Genomic DNA, 20,118 nt, shown 5'->3' on the forward strand with positions numbered 1-20,118 from the left:
AAGAAGTGCAGTATGAAAGCCTTCACACTAAGACAGAAGGATGCTTTCCTTTTATGTACTATCTTATGTACTGAATTGTGTAGCAATGCCAAAAATTCTGTTTTATTTCAGTATCCTGCTAGTACTTAGCTAACAAAGAAAATTAAGTTCACAAGAGGCTTTTTTTTTGAAGAGGCTCAGGGACCCAAATCCTGGTGTGAGTCGGATTTCAAACTTGGGTCATTTTTAAAAATGCTCCTCTCCTTTCCATTTGAGTGTCCTAGATAAGTGAACATTATAACGTGCCATGTGTCTGTGCTTTTTTTCATAGCACTCCTTTCCCCATTCAAAGGGCAGAGAGGACCAATGCTTTGTGCAGAGTCAGGGTATTTTCAGTGCCAAGAAAGGTAGAAAGATTTTCAAGTGTTACAACGTCTCTTCCCTTGGTTTTAATTTTTTAAAAAGAGTGGTGCATAAATATTCTGAAAAATCTTCCAAGTCAATTGCATATGGCTTTGAATGCCTAAAAATTTTTCCTTTTTCTAATGTCCAGTTTCCCTAGCTTTTATACTTGCCTTTCTATTAGGCTCATGTGTTTGCTAGTGTTTACTATGGGTTTTGGCTCAGTGTTGAAGATTTTGACATGAAAGAAAGCATTTTCAGAAAACTAATGATTAAATTGAAAGTAACAATTAAAATAGATTTTCAGTCTTAGATTTCAGTTAGCTTTGGTTTGTGAAGTACTACTGATGTTTTTCTAAGATGATTATTTTTGTGTTTTCATTCAGATGTAACAAATCTTTCATGGCAAGTTTATCATAACTTTGTAGAAAAAGTGCCAGTTTAAAATTCACAAACTCCTGAGATGCCAAATCCTCTGACTGCACATACAGATATTCTGGGCGTCAGAGCGTGGCTTTGCCGTGTGCCTGGGACTCTTAGTTACGAGTACAAGCTTAGGAACAGATCCAAATCTCTGCTCCTGCAACACTTTACCCTTGCAGTACAAGTTTCTGATTTACTAGAGGGTGGGAGAATCAAGTTTATCAGTTTGCATCTGCACTAAGAGTAGAATGTGATCCTGGACAACTTGAATATAAGTCCTAATTTGGGCCTAATGTCCCTTAATCTGTTTAAAACCTGCAAAAACCAGGGTTTCCATTATGTGTTGGTAGTATAACTTGGAACTAAGTAGCACTGTTTTCTCTGAACATTTAATATAGCTTAGGTATCTGAAGAGAATTTTAATCCTTTTTTGCTTTTGAAGGGAAGGGGGGCAGGAAGGAAACAGCAAGGTGAAAGCGAGCTTTTACCACTGATCAAGTGCTTGCCTCAATACTGAGTGAAAGTTTAATTTGAAATGAAACGTTTTAAAAATTAAGTAAAACTTGGATTCCTGTAATGAAGTATAATGTACTGATAAGGGGGCAGACAGCAGCACAAGAGTAAATTTCAACTTCGTAAAATCCTGCTTTCCATCTGTGAAATAATCTTGGAAACTGCAACGTCTCAACTATGAGAAATACAACTGTTATCAGTGGTGTTCATGTTGTTATTGGTTTCTAAAATTTCAGTATTTTAGCAGTCTGGGAGATAGCAAAATCCTTTACTAAGGAGATGAAAAATTGTGACTTTATGATATTATTAAAATATCATGTATTTCAATCACTCTGAAAAACAAATCAAAAAATGCCTCAGTTTTATAATTGGCTAAATTTTTCAATTCAGCATAGAAATGCACTGAAGAAGACCACTCATAAGCCATGTAGGAAAGAATATACATGTTATTCAGTCATTTTAAATGCATTGAAAATGTTCACTGTTGCCTTTGAAATTTAGTCAAATATTTCTACTGTATGGAAAACTCAAGAGAATGTGGAGTATATTTACATTTTGACACAAAAGGGCTACGTGTTTACCTTCCTACAAACTCAAATGAAGTGTTTGCCTTTCAGACAGTTGTGGTGGTCCCTGGAAAGAAACAAGAAAATAAGATTTAGATTGAGATATGATTCTTCCTTTAGAACTGTAAATAGTGAAGATTGCTTGTAGTCCTTCTACTGATACTTTAATTCAGATTTATTCATGAAAGTATTGCCTCATTATGTTTTATCAGTGATTCAGTTCCTTTAATGAACCACAATAGGAATAATCTCTCACTGGTGACAGGTGACAGTGTGAGGGGAAATGGACTTAAGTTGCACCAGGGTAAGTTTAGGTTGGATATCAGTAAACACTTGTTTACAGAAAGGTTGTTAAGCACTGGAATAGGCTCCCCAGGGAGGTAGTTGAGTCACCATCCCTGGATGTGTTTAAAAACCATTTGGATGTGGTACTAAGGACATGATTTAGCGGAGGGTTGTTAGTTAGGGTAGTATAGTTAGGTTGTGGTTGGACTCTATGATTTTTAAGGTCTTTTCTAACCTGAGTGATTCTATGATTCTATGAATATCTCCAGTAAATGCTCATGTTTTTTCATTGTTTGAATAATTGTGTTGTAAATTCTGATGTTTCTATCTCCAATTCTGTCCTACAGCTGACATCAATGTGGATGTATCCAAACCTTTGAAAGCAAATCTGAGTTTTGTCAAACTTGATCAACTAAAAGAGTTTTTGAAGAAAATTATGACCACAAATGACAACAAGCCTGGGAAGGAGACTGCTCCATCAACTGGTACTCATCCAGATGAGGCTGTCGCTTCAGGAGCCAAATATTCCAGTACAAAGGGTTCACTACCTGCAGTGAACACCAGTGCTGCACAGAAAGTTTCAGTACAAGAAAACCTGTGGCAAGCTCTTTCGTGCTTCCAGAAAATTTCCATTCACACCGTCCAAATGGTCGTTTCTATGGAAACTGTCCCACATCCAAGTAAACCTTGTTTGTTAGCTTCTTTGTCAAACCTCAGTGGAAGCCTGAATATTAAGGGTGGCCATAAAACTGCAGGTAAGAGTTTTTGATAATTAGAAGTGCTGCTGATTTGCTGGAGTGATGGTCCAGTACCCATCTGTTAGTGGAACTCATCTAGCTAGCCTAGTGAATCCATGGCAGAAAATAGCAAATCCACAATAGGGTCTGTTTTCCAGAGTTCTCCTTGCAGTGAGGTAGCACCCAAGAGTGCATAATTTTGCACTCAATTGTAATAGCTAATTTATTGACAGAATTCTGGATGGAATAACAGTTGCAAGATTCTGGGATTCTAATAATGCAGCACACACTTCAAAGAACAACGTTTTGACAGTTTTCACTCAATAACTACTTTTTCTTGTTAGGACCCAATAGTTCAGAGTCCTGACATATGCTACTATGTAAATACTTGGTCCTACAATTATTCTGTTCCAGGCTTATAAAGTTTTATATTGTTACATATTTCCTCACAGCTGAGAGGCTCTCAGAGAAAATGAAGGTGCCAGTCCCAATGGCTGCTTTCATTGTTCCAATAATGTGAATGCCAGATATTCGTTTAAAATGAAGACATTTTGAATATCTGCATAAATTGTTTTATTAGTCTTTTAGTATAATTAACAAGATGGTACATTTGCATGATCTGGAGGTGAGCCAGATGTTGGTATTTGGCAGAGCTGCTCAAGCGATAAAATGGTCCGTAGCTGAGAGCAGCAAGTTCTAGGCCAAGCTAGGTGGTGATTTATTTCTTTTTCATCAGAAATATTTCTCCCAGGGCCAGCAAGTTTCAGTGCTTCTTTATTGTTTTAAAAGTTAAAAATGAAAAATTTAAGGTTCAGAGGACTTGAAAGCCTGTGAAAGTGCTGGAGCCTAAAACTCCTGATTTATCCATAAATAAACAGCAGTGCAGGCAGGAGCAGTGACTGCATTCCCACGCTTTTCCAATCAGATCGCAGTCCTGGCATAGAAAGCACAGCAACAGAATAAGGGGTCTTTTTAATATCCTTTAAATAGTTCTCATTTTCTTTGTGTGTTATAATCCTCTTTCTTTCCATCACTTCCCCTCTATCATTTATACATTATCCGTCCCATGGTACATTATGGTGTCCACAGCGAGCTTCAGTATATCAAAGCCGAGTCTGTTCTGTCACTGCACTGTAGAGCAATTCGGCAGACTCAGCAGAGTGTGTCGCTTACCCTGGAATTCTTCATCCTCCCAGAAGGAGGACTTACCTTGCCGTGTGTGTTAAGGCCTCAGAAACACTCTGCTGCGAAGCTTCTGCCTCAATTTTGCTGATAGCCTGAGTAAATAAATCGTCATCTTTCATGTCACAATCCTCAGCATGTTTGTAGTGTAACACGCAGTCTTAAATACAGCAGTACTGATACTGAATGAATGAAAATGGAAACTAAATTTTCTATATTAAGAACAGCTATAACCAGACAGTAAATAGACCTCAAAAGACTCTTTTAACATTTTGTGTAACTAAAATTGGTGTATCTTTGCTTTACGAAAAGATAAATGCATGTGCATGACATTTTGCATGCAGGTGTGGCTGTGCTAGAAATGATTCTGTTAAAAGTAGTACGAAAGATACACTTTGGCAAAGCTGATTGAAACCATCCAAAACCTTTTAATAATAAATCGTTTGGATTTTTGTATAAAATTATCAGTTTGCAATTAAAGTTCTGATAGAAATCAAAGTTATAATTTCAGGAAACAAGTTAAATTATTCTACGTGGGGGAAACAGTGTTATGACCTTGTGTTGAATTGCTTTAAAGAATGCCTCAGTTACTAACTGGATTTGCTTTATTATTGCAAAGAAATTACGCAAGTTAACTCAATTTTAAAAAAAAGAAAAGTGTGGTAGCTGCGTCTTGGGAGCAAGGAGCATTTAAAAATGTCAGTTCTTCACTACTTTTCCTCTTGCAGAACATTTTATAGATGCACCTTTTGAGCTGAATGGGCTTCATGTCAGACTTTTTTACAGAACAGTTTACTCAGACTCTGAAACTAATACACAAATACTTCACTGTGTCTTTGATTTTACAGTCAAATAACTATTGTGACCATCTGCAGCAGCTGCATTTTACGAATTATTTGCTGAACCAAACTAAGCGCAATGACAAAAGTAGTCATCTCAGATGTACTGTTAAAACAGAGAAAGAAAAAGGAGCGTTGCTTGCCTTTTGTACAGTATGGCCATCTGCTGTACAGATGTTATTATATAGAATGACTTCAGATACAATAATTGTAGAAAATTTTCATTAAAACCTCAACAATTTGCACTTGTTTACTTGAATCTGCATAACTCCCCAGTGAGACAACACAATACGCTTGGGGTTTCTTTGGTTCTCACTAGCTTTCTCTTTGATCCTTTTTGATGTGCTGACTTTAATAAACATAGTTAAAAACACTGTTCAAAAACATCATGGAAAAAACTACAAAGGAACAATTACAGCAGTAGAAACTACTCTAATCCCTTACTTACGCAAGCTATTTTTAGTGAAATATGTTTTTTTACACATTTTATGTGGCGGAGTTTTATAAACAGTGTGAACGACCCCTTTTCCAGATGAGCTTTAATGCAGGAGATGAAGTTGTTTTGTAAGGAATCCTATTTGCTAGGAATTATTTAGGAAAAAAAACCAACCTCAAATGAATGTATCGTCGGCATTTCTGCTCCCTTATAGGAGGAAAACAAAAGTGCGTGACCCCATTTAATGCTTTGATTCTTCAGCTGAAATTAAGAAAAAAGCCTGCTATATAGGGATTTTTTTAATTATCAGTTTTCCCTCTAGACTTTCATGGCTTACTCACAACAGACAAAGCTTCTCTCTTTTAATTCTTCTTCTTTTTTTTTTTTTATGAATGTTAGAAAGTTGTACTTTCTGAAAAGCAGAGTAGCTAATTAGTTGAATTATTTCTTTCACTTCTAAGAAATGTAGTTATTGAACCCTCACGTTACAGTTGAATCAAATTGAAACACCTTCATTTCTACTTATCCTGCTGCACTGTTATTACAACCCCAAACCTTCAATGTTTCAAGGGACTTCATTTTTTGGACTTTTTTCATGTTTCAATGCAGCAGTTCCTTATAACAATGCAGTAAGTATTTCTGCTAGAATACTTAGGCTCTCCTCTGTACTTACTCTGAATATTTTGGTTTTAGCAAGGTATTACTATTGTACAATGTCATGCAGTGTACTGGGGAGAAAAAAATCCCTTTCCCCCCAAAATGTTATTAATTTTACTTTAGAAAAACCTGAAGGTATAAGTTTTTCTGGTACCATTAAGGGCAAGAGCTTAAGTCATATTGGTGTTAAATAACATAATTAATTGTAGTCATTTTAGGTTTTGTAACTTGGAGTTACAAGTTAAAATTGGAGCTCATCTCATACAAGCAAGTAACAAACATTTAGTTCACTTTTGACAACTTGTGTGTACTGCTGATGAAAACTTGAAGTTTGAAAACTGTTGTTAGACCTGGTTCAGTGATTTTTGTCCTCTGAGGTATGTGACATCTTCTGCAAAGTGGCTGCAGCTCTTAAGGGTTGCAGCTTTGCAATTGCTTGGGATCTGTAGCTCACTATAGAAAGTCACATGCCGTTCAAGTCTGAATCACTTTTAGTAATAAATACTAGGAAACAAAGCGATTCTACACATATGACTTCCTGTTAATTTACATTTGGTGTTGAAATTAGCACTATCTACTTGCCAGCAGAGCAGATAAATGAGAGAACTGGAGAACTGCACTCTCCCCAGACAGCAAGAAGCCGCATCTCTCAGAGGAGCCTAAATATCCTCTGGCTGCACATAGACGGAAGCCTTGCTGTGCAGTGCCTGAAGTTAGGGAGCTGTGTACATTAAGTGCACCAAAGATCATAGAGATCCCCAGCCCATATGTGGATATATTTACTTTAGCATATTAAGAAGGGGAAAAAGTAAACGCTGGTTGTACATATGATAATTACAAGTACCTTTTACTAAACATAGAAGAAATGACATACTTAAGATATTTTTCTGAAATATTAAAAAATAAATGGTGCTATTAATTGGTGGAGAACAAAGACCAGACTTCATTCTGGGGTTAACTGGCTCCCTTGAGAAAACTCTGCTAAGGCGTTGTCATAGCCTTTGGATGCTGCAGATATGCAAGTTGGCCCATGGGGAAATAAAACATTAAATTAGATATGACTACCTAAAATAATATGCAGCAGTAACAAGCCATTTACAACACCCAGAAGGCCTTTGTTACTTTTAGAAAGAAATATAAACTCTTTCCAACACTTGAACAATAGGAAATTAATTCTTTGTCAGTAAAAGTCAGAGGACAAACTAAATATTTAAATGGCCGCTGAGGATTGAGGTGGAAGTGCAGCTTGTAGACAGCTATACAAATCACTAACAAACCTTAATGAATATTGGGTGTGGGCATCGGGGTCCTGTCAGATTTGACACCGTGTCCCAAGTAGCTTAAACCCAACACTCAAGAAAAGGTGGAGACCTCATCAGGTCTCTAACATCTGGGATTTTATTTGTCATTTTGGAATACCCTGCAAGCGCAAAAGAAAGAGTAAAAGGGGATTATCTTGACAATGAAATGAGTTACTGAATCTTGTGATAATGAAAAGCAGAAGAATTCTAATTCCCTTCTATAGTCCCTGAGGTGGAGGTGCGTTTATAGTTCTGCAGAAGTATAATGTAGGAGGGAAGAACAGATGGCCTAAAATCCATGAAACAAGACACCACCTAATCCCAGCACTGAGTACCACTATTAATCCTGGTCAGATTCCCTACTGGTACTTCGTAACAGGGTTCAGAATTGCTACTGAGGAACCAGCATGTTCACTTGGGGAAAAGAAGAAGAAAAAGAAAAGAAAATTAGTTGTAGGTTGTTGACTGAAGCGCTGCTGTTGTGGAACTGCGTTTAAATATCTTCAAATGGTAAACTCCAACTGAAATTCAATTCGGAACATATATGATTGATTCTGTATTCTCTTCTGCTTTTATTGTGAAAGTGTTTGCATATTTTTGAGACCAGGATTTCTTTTGTTACGTGGATCCCAGTGCTTTATGTAGCAGCAGTAGGTTATTTTCACAGTACTCGGTTCTGCAGAATTCTGTAAGAAATATAGATCATGAATACCGAGGTTTTTATTTTTACTTTTGATACTTTGTGCCATTACTTCAGCTCAATCCAGAGGACTTTTTTAGGACATTTTGCAGTGTGCGGTACAGAAAGCAGCAATCAGTTGTTACTGTTTGGTCTTAAGGGCCAGTTCACGAGGTTGTTCAAATTGCAGGCATGCTGGCAGCACGTTTCTTCTTTTTTCTGTGATGAGTATTTTTAATGGGATGAGATCACCAGCTTCTTACCCATAGAAAGGGAGCAATTCCATAGGAATTCCAGGTGACTGTGGCCGTGCATTTCCACAGTTGGCCTCGTGCTAGCTCTGTTATTCCTGCAGCTGTTATGAGTTGACTCAGGGCACTGATGTGTTTGAAAACCAGTGCAACAGGAAAGGAATGTCCAGCAAGATCACCTTCATCTGACACACTGTGGAGGTCATTTTAATGGCTGTGCTAGCACATTTTTTAATTGAAGAACCTCTCTATGCTCACCTGTAAAGCAGTAGCAAGAATGTTTAGTCACTTTTCTGAAAACTAATTATATCCAAAGATAAAATATTTATGAGACAAGAACTAAGTATTACTCGTGTTGATATAGCTTTCGGTTCTGAAAGCTGGCTTGACAAATGTGAAATGAACACTGTTTTCATTGTTAACCACTATTCATTTTTCTGCACTTAATTGAAGTAGGATAGGACAGTACAGCGGTTTACACATATATTAAAATTACTGTATACCAAAAGCAACTTAGAACAAAACTGAAAGTCCCTTTAGATTAGTACACCCTCTCTGACCAGACATCCAAAACTACCAGATCAACAAGTGAATTGAGATTTTTCAGCTATTTAGTATTCAGTAGTGTAATGAACATGATGTACCTGCCCAGTTATTCTTTAAGGGAGATGAGCTCATTTCAGATAGATAACCATCTTTGACTTCTCTTCTGATTCATCACTGACCTGAACTCCATTTGAACCTTGTTAGACACAAAACAAGCAGGATTCCTGGCTTGAGCTATAAAATATAATTAAGCCCTTTTGAAATGATGTGTAAAAGAACATAGCTTTACCCCCACTATAACCACCACCACCACCACGACCAATAAAGTTAAATCAAGCACTGCCTGTAATGGATTAAAATAATAAATGTTCCTGGATTTTAGTGTTTGAAGTATTTGAAGAAAACAGGCTCCCAGCAGCCAGAATTGCTGAATGCTGGGGGACATTTATTAGTGACGAATTCAAGGGTTTGGCCTGTTTAAGATCATTACTTTCTGTTTACCGTGTGTTACACATCTCGTGTTTTTACAGAGCCCACATGTGTCCATATGTAATGCTGAACAACTCTCTTTCACTAAAGAATAGTTAATTGGTACTGTGTAAATACTGTTCTCATGGGGAGAATGAACTATCATAAGATCCAGCTCGACACTAATGAGAAATCCAGTGCGGCCAGTGGATTATTAACTAAAACTCTCCTGGAAAATTGTCCTTTACTACATCTCACCGTTTGTTTGCTACTACTGTTTCCAGGATTAACTAAATTGGCTGTTCCTTAAATAAACGACAGTATTCCCCTTGTAATTATTTTCATTGTTTAGTAACCCCATTTTTTGTTGGAAGCCACTTCTTTGAGGATACCTATCAGCAAAGCACAACTACTCAATAGGTGAGGTATCTCAAGTTTTCTAAAGAGGAAAATAATTCATGTGGATAATTATACCTAATACACAGATGTTTATGTAATCATAGCTGCCTTAGTTTCTGCAGCAATTGTAAAATAGATACTAAATGCAAATATGAAGAATGAATGTTCCAAAGCAAATATCACAGATCATTACCTTTGTAATGTTTGACATTAAAGTAGAAGGTACTAAGGAGAGCTGCATGCTCATTACCCTTCAGCAGCCAGGTGCTGTCTGTGCTGTCCAACCATGGCATATACCAGAGTGCTGTGCTGGTGTTGAACCCATGGCACGTGCACCTCTCCTGGTCTGAACCCATACCACAGGTTCGGACTCTGGGTCACGATGTTGCTTCTGAGCTGACTCAAACTGGGAAAAGCAATTTTTTTCCCAGAGATAAGATTTGTAGCAAAGCTGTGACTGTTTTCCAAAAGGCTTTTCAAAATATAGCTTGTCCATAGTCCAGTGCAATTTGTTCTATTTATTACGTGTGGTTCCGTTTTCTTAAAACTCTTTTCCCATGTAGAAATTTCCAATTAAAATAATGCTCTATGTTGTATTAGGTGGCAGTGTAGAGAACCAAACAGGATTTACAGCTACCCAAGGAAGAGCAGTGTGTTGCATTACAAAAGAAAAAAATCTCCTGCTGCATTTCTACTCGTTTTATTTGGAGTCGATTCAAATATCAGCAATTCAAAATGTAAAATAAAATGCCCGTAGTTAATATCTAAACATCGTCTCTGCCTTTGTCTGTGAACCAGGAAAAATAACAGAGTTCATCCTGAACACCTTTTTTTGCCGAAGTGCTGATATTTACTGTAAGCCATGGTTGTTTCAGTGTTCACTGCATCCTTTTCAACGGGCCGCTCTGGGTTTCTGTGCATGCATACAAAGAGATTTACACAGAGGGCAGTTTAACATGGTGCCTCTTACCGATGGTAACTCCAATGTGTTTATGTTGTGGCACTCAAATTCTATGAAACATCTTTTTATTAGCATTAGTTAAGTCTTTACTGACTGGCAAAGAAGGCTGTCGTAATGTCAAATGTTGTCTTTTAGTAAATTTTCTTTATTATTCCCTTCTGATGACCTCTGTAATTTCTGTGCAAGGAGATTTGTAACCCCAGAGTTTTTCAAACCCTCCTACATTATTCCCAGCTGTATAAAAATATCTGGATATACCTTTTGAGTATACGTCATTATAAGGAAAGCTGTACTGAGACGGAAAGAAGCCCAACAGAAGCTGTGCTTTGCTCAGTTAGAATGGCAGCATCTTGAGGTGCTGCTGTGGGTCAGGGTGGGGTCTGACAATGGAGGGTTTGCAGCATTCTTTAAACAGTGTCTAAAGCAAGTGCTTCATATTTATTAGTCTCTTGGAGGAGTATATTAAGAGTCATGAAACCATTTGTTTCTAGAAGTAAATTATTGCACGTACTGAAAAGTATGTTGGTGTTCATGAGCAATAATCCAAACAGAACAAGTTAACTTCTACATATCACAACAATCGTTTATGAAGATATATGACCTCTGTGTGATGCCATCTCAAGTTCACTTCAGATGGAGACTTTGATTTAATCTGTTTAAACTTAAGTTACAGTTCTACAATAGAAGTTTGTGAGAGACACATGGAAGGACTGACTGCAAATAGTGCTTGGGAGGGAAAAAGCAGGAGAAATATTTTGCATCTTTGCCTTTCTGAGATGATTGTTTCAGTCTTAGGAAAAGCAACTTCACTCACTGAGCCTATACTTGGAATTTCAGGATGACATTTAGCAATGCTAAAATAAGCTCCTTTCCAGCACATACTGATATTTCTTCACTCCCTTCCCCGAGGATGTGAGATTATTTCTTTTCTTATGTCATCCTTCTCGGATTTCTGTCCTGGTTTGTGGTACCCCATTGAAGCTTGCCCTACACCCAAAGATTTCTTTGTTTCCTATTGCTTTTTAGGGGCTGTGCATTCACATCAGTTTGTGCAAACTCATCTCAATGCTCTTTGCATTCATTTATTTATTTTATTTATTAGGAAAATAAATGCTCTTCTCTGAAATAGTGGTCAAGCACTGGAACAGGCTGCCCAGGGTGGTGCTTGAGTCAGCATCCCTGGAGGTGCTCAAGAACTAATTAGATGTTATACTAAGAGACACAGTTTAGTGTGGAAATACTAGTGGTTGCTGGAGATTTGGACAGGATGATCTTGGAGGTCTTTTCCAACCTTGGTGATTCTATGATTCTATTTTAATGTTTTTTTCCATTAAGAGCGCAGAAAAATTTATACTTCTCCAAAGTACAAGTAGGTAGTACTGCTATGAAGAACAACCTTATCCCAGTGAGAAAAGAAGTCTCTCACTAGGTGTGTGAGCTTTACCTGAAATTTGTAGAACTCAGGCTGTGGAGGTGTTTGTATTGTGTATTAATTTAGAATTTACTAATTTCATCTTAAGTGTGTCTTCATTTCTCAGTTGTTTACACAGTGTTTGAGAAATGCGCTCGCTGCTGATTTTCAAACAGCAGGATTATGTGCTGAATGCTCAGTTTTGTAGTTACGCTGTTGGATATTGTGTTTTCTTTGTACTTCGTGGAGATGACTGCAGAAGACTGCAAAACTTAATCCTTCCAAGTGTAATCCCAGTGAAAGAAAACATAAATAAAACCACTTGTATTCTGGCATTCCTTTTTCCCTTTTGTTATTTCTGCAACTTGGCATATACTCCAGTAAAACTATAGAACATTTCTATATATTGAGAATTGTGCAATAGTTGCTGAGAATTTCTCCTCTTTAAAACCAAAGTTTCATGTAGACTTCGTAAAAAAAATGAATTTCCAAATACTGTAATGCCTCTAAAAATAACCAGTCTGAGCATAGCAGTTTCATAAAAATGCCTTTTGCTTGGCGTAAGACTGTATGTGAGGCTGATAACGTTCACCAGTTTTGCAGAATAAAGTACAAATTCAGTCTAAAAGGAGTGCTGATGTTTGCGTTCTTGATTATCACTGGAGATTGCTGTAAAAAAAAAACTCTGAACAGTTTCTGACATGCAAGCCCGTTACAGATAGGACCAGGACCAGGCACTCAGAAGCCTGCCTGAAGAACCCAGGGCTGTCACCCCTTTGTAATTCATGACAACAGCCTTCTTTGATTGGCATGAGGCAAGTGTTCACTCAAGGCCACGTCAGTCTTAATAAACCTCAGAAACTCAATATTTATTCTTGTCCTTTGTGATTCCTACTCAAGTACAGTTCAGTGCTGTTGCAGCTAATGCGAATGGGAACCACATTCTTAGTGGATGCAGGAGTAATAGGAAAAAAAAGAAACACAGTATATTTCCTTCCATTGTATAAAATGTGTCTTGGTATTACGGAATCATATCTGCCAGGATGCAGACATTTTCCTCTGGATTCTCGAAGATTCATTGGAGAAGTTTTATTGTATGTATTCAAAACAAAGTTTTGAATCTTCGAGAACAAAGTTTTGAATTATTTTGGGAGTCTTTTCTACCAGCAAAGGTATGAAAATATTAATGAAACTGTCCCATGACATAACTGTATGTAAACCTTAGGTGTTTTTCAATCATTCACCTTTTGTAAGTATTGAGTTTCTTTAGAAAAGTAACCCATGGGCATTATGAAGTATGGCCATATTCAATATTCATCTATAAGGACCAGAAGAAAAAAATTAACCCAGCCTCAGCTGTAGTAGTTCTCATGCAAATATATTTAAGTATTAAAGAGATAGTAAGCTGTTTTATTAAATTCTGATTGCAGGAATTTAAATTCACAAGACATGTGAAAATTCTAGGTGTTTCTTTCCTGAAAATGTTTGTCTTTAATGTGAAGACATAAGGTCGATCATAAATCTAACCTGCCATTGTCTTTTTTTATGTTTTATAAAGCTCTGTAAACTGCAGATGGTTATAATGTGAAAAGCTTAGATTGTTTTTAGGTAAACACATGTTATATATTTTGAGTTACAGTAATGGCTTTGAATTATTTGAATTCAAACATTACCTTTATTCTCCCACTAAGCGCTCCGAAGTCTAGCAAAGCAGTACTTTATAAGTAACCTGAACTAAAGCAAAGAGAATCATTCAAAATATGTATTTCCTATCAGGTTAAAATATTATCAAGTGAAGCAGCTGTTCTTGTTCTTAGGACACTCTTTTGAAAAAATGTCACAGTTTAATGAAAAAAATGTCTCTTCTCATAAACCTTAAAATACTCACACATGTAAAAAGTCATAATGTTTTGGCAAATAGTTCTTTGTAAGGAATGTGCTTGAAACATACCTGCTCCATAACTGCAACAGTGCATAAAGTATATGCAATAATGCCGTAAGAGCAAGCTGAAAAAAAAGTCTCATGTTCTCTTGTCCAACTGTGAATCTCTTTGTTGGACTGGAGAGCAGTTGTCCACACAAATAATTCCATGGATGTTGTGGGGCTGCTTATGTGAGAAACTTCCTACTGGTGCACATTCACAGTCTCAACCTAAAGAGAATCCAGACAGCAATGACAAAAATTTGGAGACCAACTACCAGCAGGATAAAGGCTCTGTCTCTCTTTTCAGGAATCCATGGATCATGTTTTGTCCTGGACATAAAAGATTTCCTGCTTAAAACAAGTCTCAAAGAAAGAACCAGGTCTTTGATCGGCCCTTGTTGCTGCTCGGTTACAGTGGAAGCCAAGTGGTGTAAGCACAGCGGTGATCCTGGCCCAGAGCAATCTATTCCAAAAATGTACATTGATTTGAGAGGAGGACTGCTGCAGGTCTGTATGAGATGCTTATGGATCTGATATTGAACTTTGGCTGGCTTTGAGTGATAGGGATTTTACAAATAAATTGCACAGAAGCCTGTAAAGCTTTGCAGATAACAAGAGCTCGTTTGGTTGGGGGTTTCAGGTTGGTTAGTTTGAGTTTTTGATTTCTTTATTTTTAACCTTTAAGGTAAGGCTTCTTTCATGTAAAACTGAGGATTGAAAAATTGTTTACAATGTTTTGTTTTTGACTTTTTTTTTTTTTTTTTTTTTTAAATACTGCTTAAGCTATGCATTGTAGCTGTATGTGTGTGTTCCTCTAAAGTACTGGATCAAATTACTAACACTTAATATTAAGGACCCTGTTCTGATGTATGTGTTTGTCCATCCGTGAGCTATGTGTCTGTAATGCCTCAGGGTAATCTTATGAAATGCATATCCTTTCTTTTTAAACTTACACAAATTTCTCAGGGGAGCAATTATAAACCGTTGTTTGTAGTAATTAAGACTCAGTTTTCCGTGCTGTCCTCTCTTTTTTGGAAGTGCCCATAACTTGAAACCAGTCCAAGAAGCATGGGAGTTCTTGAAAGGAAACATAGATTCTGTGGGACTTAAACAAGTGGGCTTTAAGACGTGTCTTGTTTTAATTATTTTTATTGTAGTATCTATACACACCAAATGTTTTAAAATACATGTATGAATCAAGCATATAAAACACAAAAAGGAAATCTTGACATTTAGTTGTATAATTAGACCTTTTTCCCAGAATCAACATCAGAAGTTTGTAAAACCACAGCACATGGAATAGGGATAATTGAGTAATACAAATTTAGTATATATAGTATAATGAATAAAGTGAGTTTGTTTTTCTGCTTCTTTTTGATTTGTTATTTGCAGGTTGACTGACCACCTTTGTGTGTTATTACTAGAAGGATGTTATGGTGTTTGTGGGTTTTTGTTTTGTTTTTATAAATTTGTTTGTTTTTTTTTTTTTACATAGACCTCAAAAATATCTATCAATCTGAGAAAGCCATTTTTTGTTAGACTGTGTTCTGTAGTAATTAGCTTTTCTAGAAAAAAAAAATATTTAGTGCAGTAGAATAGATTGGAGATTGCTGACAAAAACATCAGCTGCTCTGTTTCAAATGAATTTTACCTGATCTAGGTATATTCTACTCCTGTTAATTTGTATTACAACAGAGCAAAGAGAACTGATGTGAAATTGATGCCTTAGTAGTGAATCAGGGGTATTAGTAATCAGTATTATTACTCCTGTATTAGGAATTCCCTGCTCTGGAGTTCCAGCTGCCTTAAAAATAACATGAATAAATCTGAATGGAAAAAAACATTCCTCTCTTCTCCATCTGCAGAGACCTGAGGCCGCTGGGCTCCCCCAGGGGGTGATGGAGCTCCTCTGAGGTGGCACCTGAGCTCGGAACAGCTCTGAAGGTTGCAGCAGAGGTGCACTGGGCTCAGGGATACCCTGGGGCTCTGCCCGTTCAGCTCTCCCCAGGCTGCAGCTGTTTGCAGGTGGCCTTGGTTTGCTCCATGGGCTTACACATCGATGCAGAGGAAGAAAAAGCGCCCTTCTTGACAGCTGTATTGCAGTCACTTTAAGAGTCTTCTCATTTTGGTTTTTTTTTGTATTTGAAAATGGCTGTTCCCCACTGACAAAATTTGCACCGCTCTTTATGTGCAGACCTGACTTGTTTGCTCTCCTCCCATCCTTACTATGAACTTCTAAGTTGCTGTCTGGTGGTCCCACATTGGTTCTAAATTTCCTTATTAATTTCCATTTAAAGTTGCTCCCCTGTTTCCCTGTTTATCCTGGGCCTGCTTCTGCACAAGGGCTAAAGGACATAGCATGATCCTTTCAGACTGAGGTGGATTTAAGAAAAGCAACTCTGCTTTTCAGTGCTGGGAAAGGAATGTCTGCTTGCCTTTTGCTGCACAGCATATGAATCTTCTGCATTTTGAATTTTGGCTTTGCATAGATGTATTTTTTGTTTAATTTCTGTGGATTTTATTAAACTTCAGGCCGTGCTCGCATAGCTTGCAGCACATCCAATTTGCATTCTGCATGTAGTCAGTGTTTGCTTGAGATGATCTCGGGTGTGTCTTTCTGGTCTTTTTGCTGTGTCGCTTCTTCAGTTTCTAATGTGTTCCAGAGTTCCAATCAGCTCAATTTAAACTCTGAATCTTTAACTTTTTTTGGTCCCATTTTAAATTGGAAGAGTGGTGAGTAGTCCTCGCAGTCCGCGCTGCACTCAGCTGTGTGTGTTTGCGTATCGCTTGGCAGCTCTGCGCTCCTCTCCAGCAACTGTCTCAGTTGTAAGCATCAAAAATTAGCGCTTCTTTCAGAATGATGAGAAGAAGAAATTAGCCAAAATGATTTTGTACAGGTTTCTTGTTGTTCCTCTTCTTTATTTTCACATTTAGGATATGTGCAAGCAATTAAGACTAGAGTAGACTGAAAGCAATATAATATTCTTTTTTCTTTTTCTTTTCTTTTTTTCCTTCAGAAACAACTGTAGGTAATCATTTTTTGTCTTTTTTTTTTTTTTTTTTTCTCTAAAGGTTTTCTGGGGTCAGGAGCATTTGAACTGTTTAGTTCTTCTCCAGGAGCTTGTTTGGGAATACCTTACTAAAACTGGCAGTGCAGAGGCATTCGTGTCCGAACGGAGGTATCGCTCTCCCTTCTCTACAGAAAGAAATCAGGCCTCGAAAACAGAGCATTCCTCAGATGATCTGAGAACAGGCCTGTTCCAGTATATACAAGATGCAGGTAAGAAGAATATTATTACTCTATTTTTTAAATTATATAATAAATACAGTAGTATCCTATTAAAGATAACTTGCCTCTTACGATGAATTCTTTTTTTATTTTTTTTTAAGCAGTTGAAAAGCCATCTGCTAGAATGAAAAAAAAAAAAACCAAACAGTTTTTTTTATTTCTTTCCATTTAAGCTGTAATCTTTTAAAAGTCAGGGAAATTGCATTTTTACTTTCTCTCCTTTTGATCCTGAGGAGTTTATTTTTAACTGCTTTGGTCTCATAAAAGAACATGTTTCTTTTTAGAAATTATATGACAGATTATACCTTTATTTCATTTGACAGAAGCACAAAAACTTCCTGGTGCCTATGAAGTTGTGTTTTACAATGAAACTGAGGATAGTCCGGGAATGATGTTATGGAGATATCCAGAACCCAGAGTGCTCACTCTCGTAAGAATTAATCCTGTTCCTTTTAATACCACCGAAGACCCTGATATCAGCACTGCTGACCTTGGAGATGTTCTTCAGGTGGGTAATGAAACTTTTCTTCTCTTGTTAACAACAGAAAACGTAACTGCTGTAAAGTGAATGTTTTCAAGCTTGTGTTTATTTAAAATGAGCACAAAACAAATGTCAGGAGCTCTATAAAATCAATAGGAGGGTAAATTCTACAGCTTGTGCACATCTTTACTTTCAAAACTACTCATGCAAACATTTTAACCACTAGTCTGCAAAGCTTTTTCATGACCTATCAAGCTTTATCAGTCTGGTTTGCCAAGAATACCAAGTTTTTATTCTAGTTTCGTATGCTTTCATCCATCAGTCTTTATTTAAAGACCTTGTTTAATTTGAAAGTGAAACATATGCAAAGACAGGCTTGGTCTGAAATTGCCAAGATGTATGGAATCATTGACCTAAGATCTCTAGTACTACCATTCTCTCCTTTCTCTGATCGTGGGTGGCTGTACTTCTAAGATGCTCAAGAGTCAGAGAAAGGATCTAATTACTCATATTTTGCTTTGAGGGGATTGAATTGGGCAGACCCATTTGACTTGTGAGATCATGGAAATGCCCTACAAAGGAGAGCTGAGTACTGCAAACTGGTGATTCTGTGCCTCAAAGATAGGCCTTATCCTTACCTCTGAAAATGTTTGCTTTCCAAAATAGTTACTACACTGTCTATTGTCTAGTGAAATTCATGTCTATAAATTCATTTACTCTTTGCATGCCTTATTTACTTTTTGCTTAATTTCAATTCTGTTGATCTTGGTTTTCTTCCTGTGTTTCAAATTGGATCTCTTTTTTTATTTTTTTCAATTGAATCTGCTCGTTGGTCAGAATAGTGTTGTGAGTCAAGGAAATTAAGTATCTCCCAATTCCTCCTATTTGTTCAGAAATGTTGAATTATATTTTATTGTTGCTGTGACTCCCAAAATTGCATTTAAAATTGAATTATGCACCAATATGCTTTGAGTTATGGATAAGAAGTATTATCTTCCTCAGACAAATGGTATTATGTTGTTACAGTGCACATGGTGCTAGTGAGATCATGTATGTGTCCTGCCAATTTCTTTGCCCTCTAGACAGCCGTATGTCCTTTCGGTTATATGAAAATTAAAATTCAATGGAAGTAAAGATCAGCTCTGCTTGGCATGAGGTTTGAATCAAAGATCAGAATTGTTATTGTATGCTTTCTTGGTGACCCTATTACATTGCTATGAAAGCCAGCAATTTACCTTATTTCAGGATGGTATTTCAGAGTGTAGCACACCAAGTTTTTGGTGCAATTGCTTTATGCCCCTGTTTTAGATTACAGACATTATAAGCATAGTGTATGTGATTTGTAATATGTCCCTGTACAAGGAAAGTATCAGATCTTCAAATGGACATCTATGGGGATTCTCCTGTACATATGAGTAGACTTAAGAGTAGCAGTCACATTTAACCCCTTTGAGCTGAGTGAAAAGAACGTTGCTGCAGTCTTCTGTCATTTCTTCTATAATTGTCTCACACGGTGCTCTGCTGCCAATTTAGATTGAGTAAACTTCTACTGGTCTTCATATAATTCTTCAACATTGCATTTAATCCTTTACCTTAACTACAGTGAACTGTTTCCACCACTATTGTTTTAAGTTTTTAGTCAAGCATCCCTATATAGCTTCCCTTCATTGTGCTTTTTACTGTGGCAGTCTCTGTTTGTAAGATCTGTCCATTTTATGATGAATTAATTATAATGGAATTTTATATTAACACCTTGGGTTTTCAATTACAAGGAAAGACATTAAAGGTATCAGCCAAGTTAGAGCACAGTGTCACATCTGTGATCTTGACTAACACATCTACTCAAAAACTGTGCTCCTGGGTAGATGGAGTGTAGCAATGCCTACATTTTGGTGGTGGGCTATTAATGATGGCAGTAACTGTTGCTTGGTGATTTATCATATTTTCAGAAATGGCAAACATAAATAGAACAGCTCTGCACAAGGTCAGTAAACGGCCTTATAAAACATGTACAGGATGCACTTTTTATTAAAAAAGAATAGATGGGAAAATAAGTAATAGAATCAATTTTCAAATTCCTTAAGTAAACTACATCTACTGAATACACATCTCAAACTTATGGTGATGATTTAAATGAATCAGGAGGTTTTTCATCAGCTCTCTTTTTTCCCTGCATGAATATATATCTATTTTTTTTAATATACAGGATATTTATTGTGTGTGGAAAATTCACAAAATATAAATGGGAAAAATATAAAACAGTGCTTTCATATACTTCTTGACATGAAACAGTAGTGAACATCTGCAAACCAAATACTTCAGCTTTTCTGATAAAGGAACTAAATTTAAAAACAATAATGATATCAAAGTATATTAAAAATATATTTTA

At 36.8% G+C, this 20,118-nt stretch overlaps 1 protein-coding gene across 8 annotated transcripts in view; it reads left to right on the forward strand.

The window, feature by feature from the left end:
* Window positions 1–20,118, forward strand: part of VPS13B (vacuolar protein sorting 13 homolog B) — a 410,907-nt gene that overhangs the window by 314,415 nt on the left and 76,374 nt on the right. For all 8 annotated transcript variants that reach the window (XM_090137834.1, XM_031591056.2, XM_090137833.1 and 5 more), the window contains 4 exons: window positions 2,516–2,923; window positions 14,267–14,466; window positions 17,032–17,239; window positions 17,572–17,756. In XM_090137834.1, coding sequence (XP_089993960.1) covers window positions 2,516–2,923; window positions 14,267–14,466; window positions 17,032–17,239; window positions 17,572–17,756 — 1,001 coding nt within the window. The remainder of the gene's footprint in view (window positions 1–2,515; window positions 2,924–14,266; window positions 14,467–17,031; window positions 17,240–17,571; window positions 17,757–20,118) is intronic.

The sequence above is a fragment of the Phasianus colchicus genome, chromosome 3 (assembly GCF_987193195.1).
Source record: "Phasianus colchicus chromosome 3, bPhaCol1.hap1.1, whole genome shotgun sequence".
NCBI lineage: Eukaryota > Metazoa > Chordata > Aves > Galliformes > Phasianidae > Phasianus > Phasianus colchicus.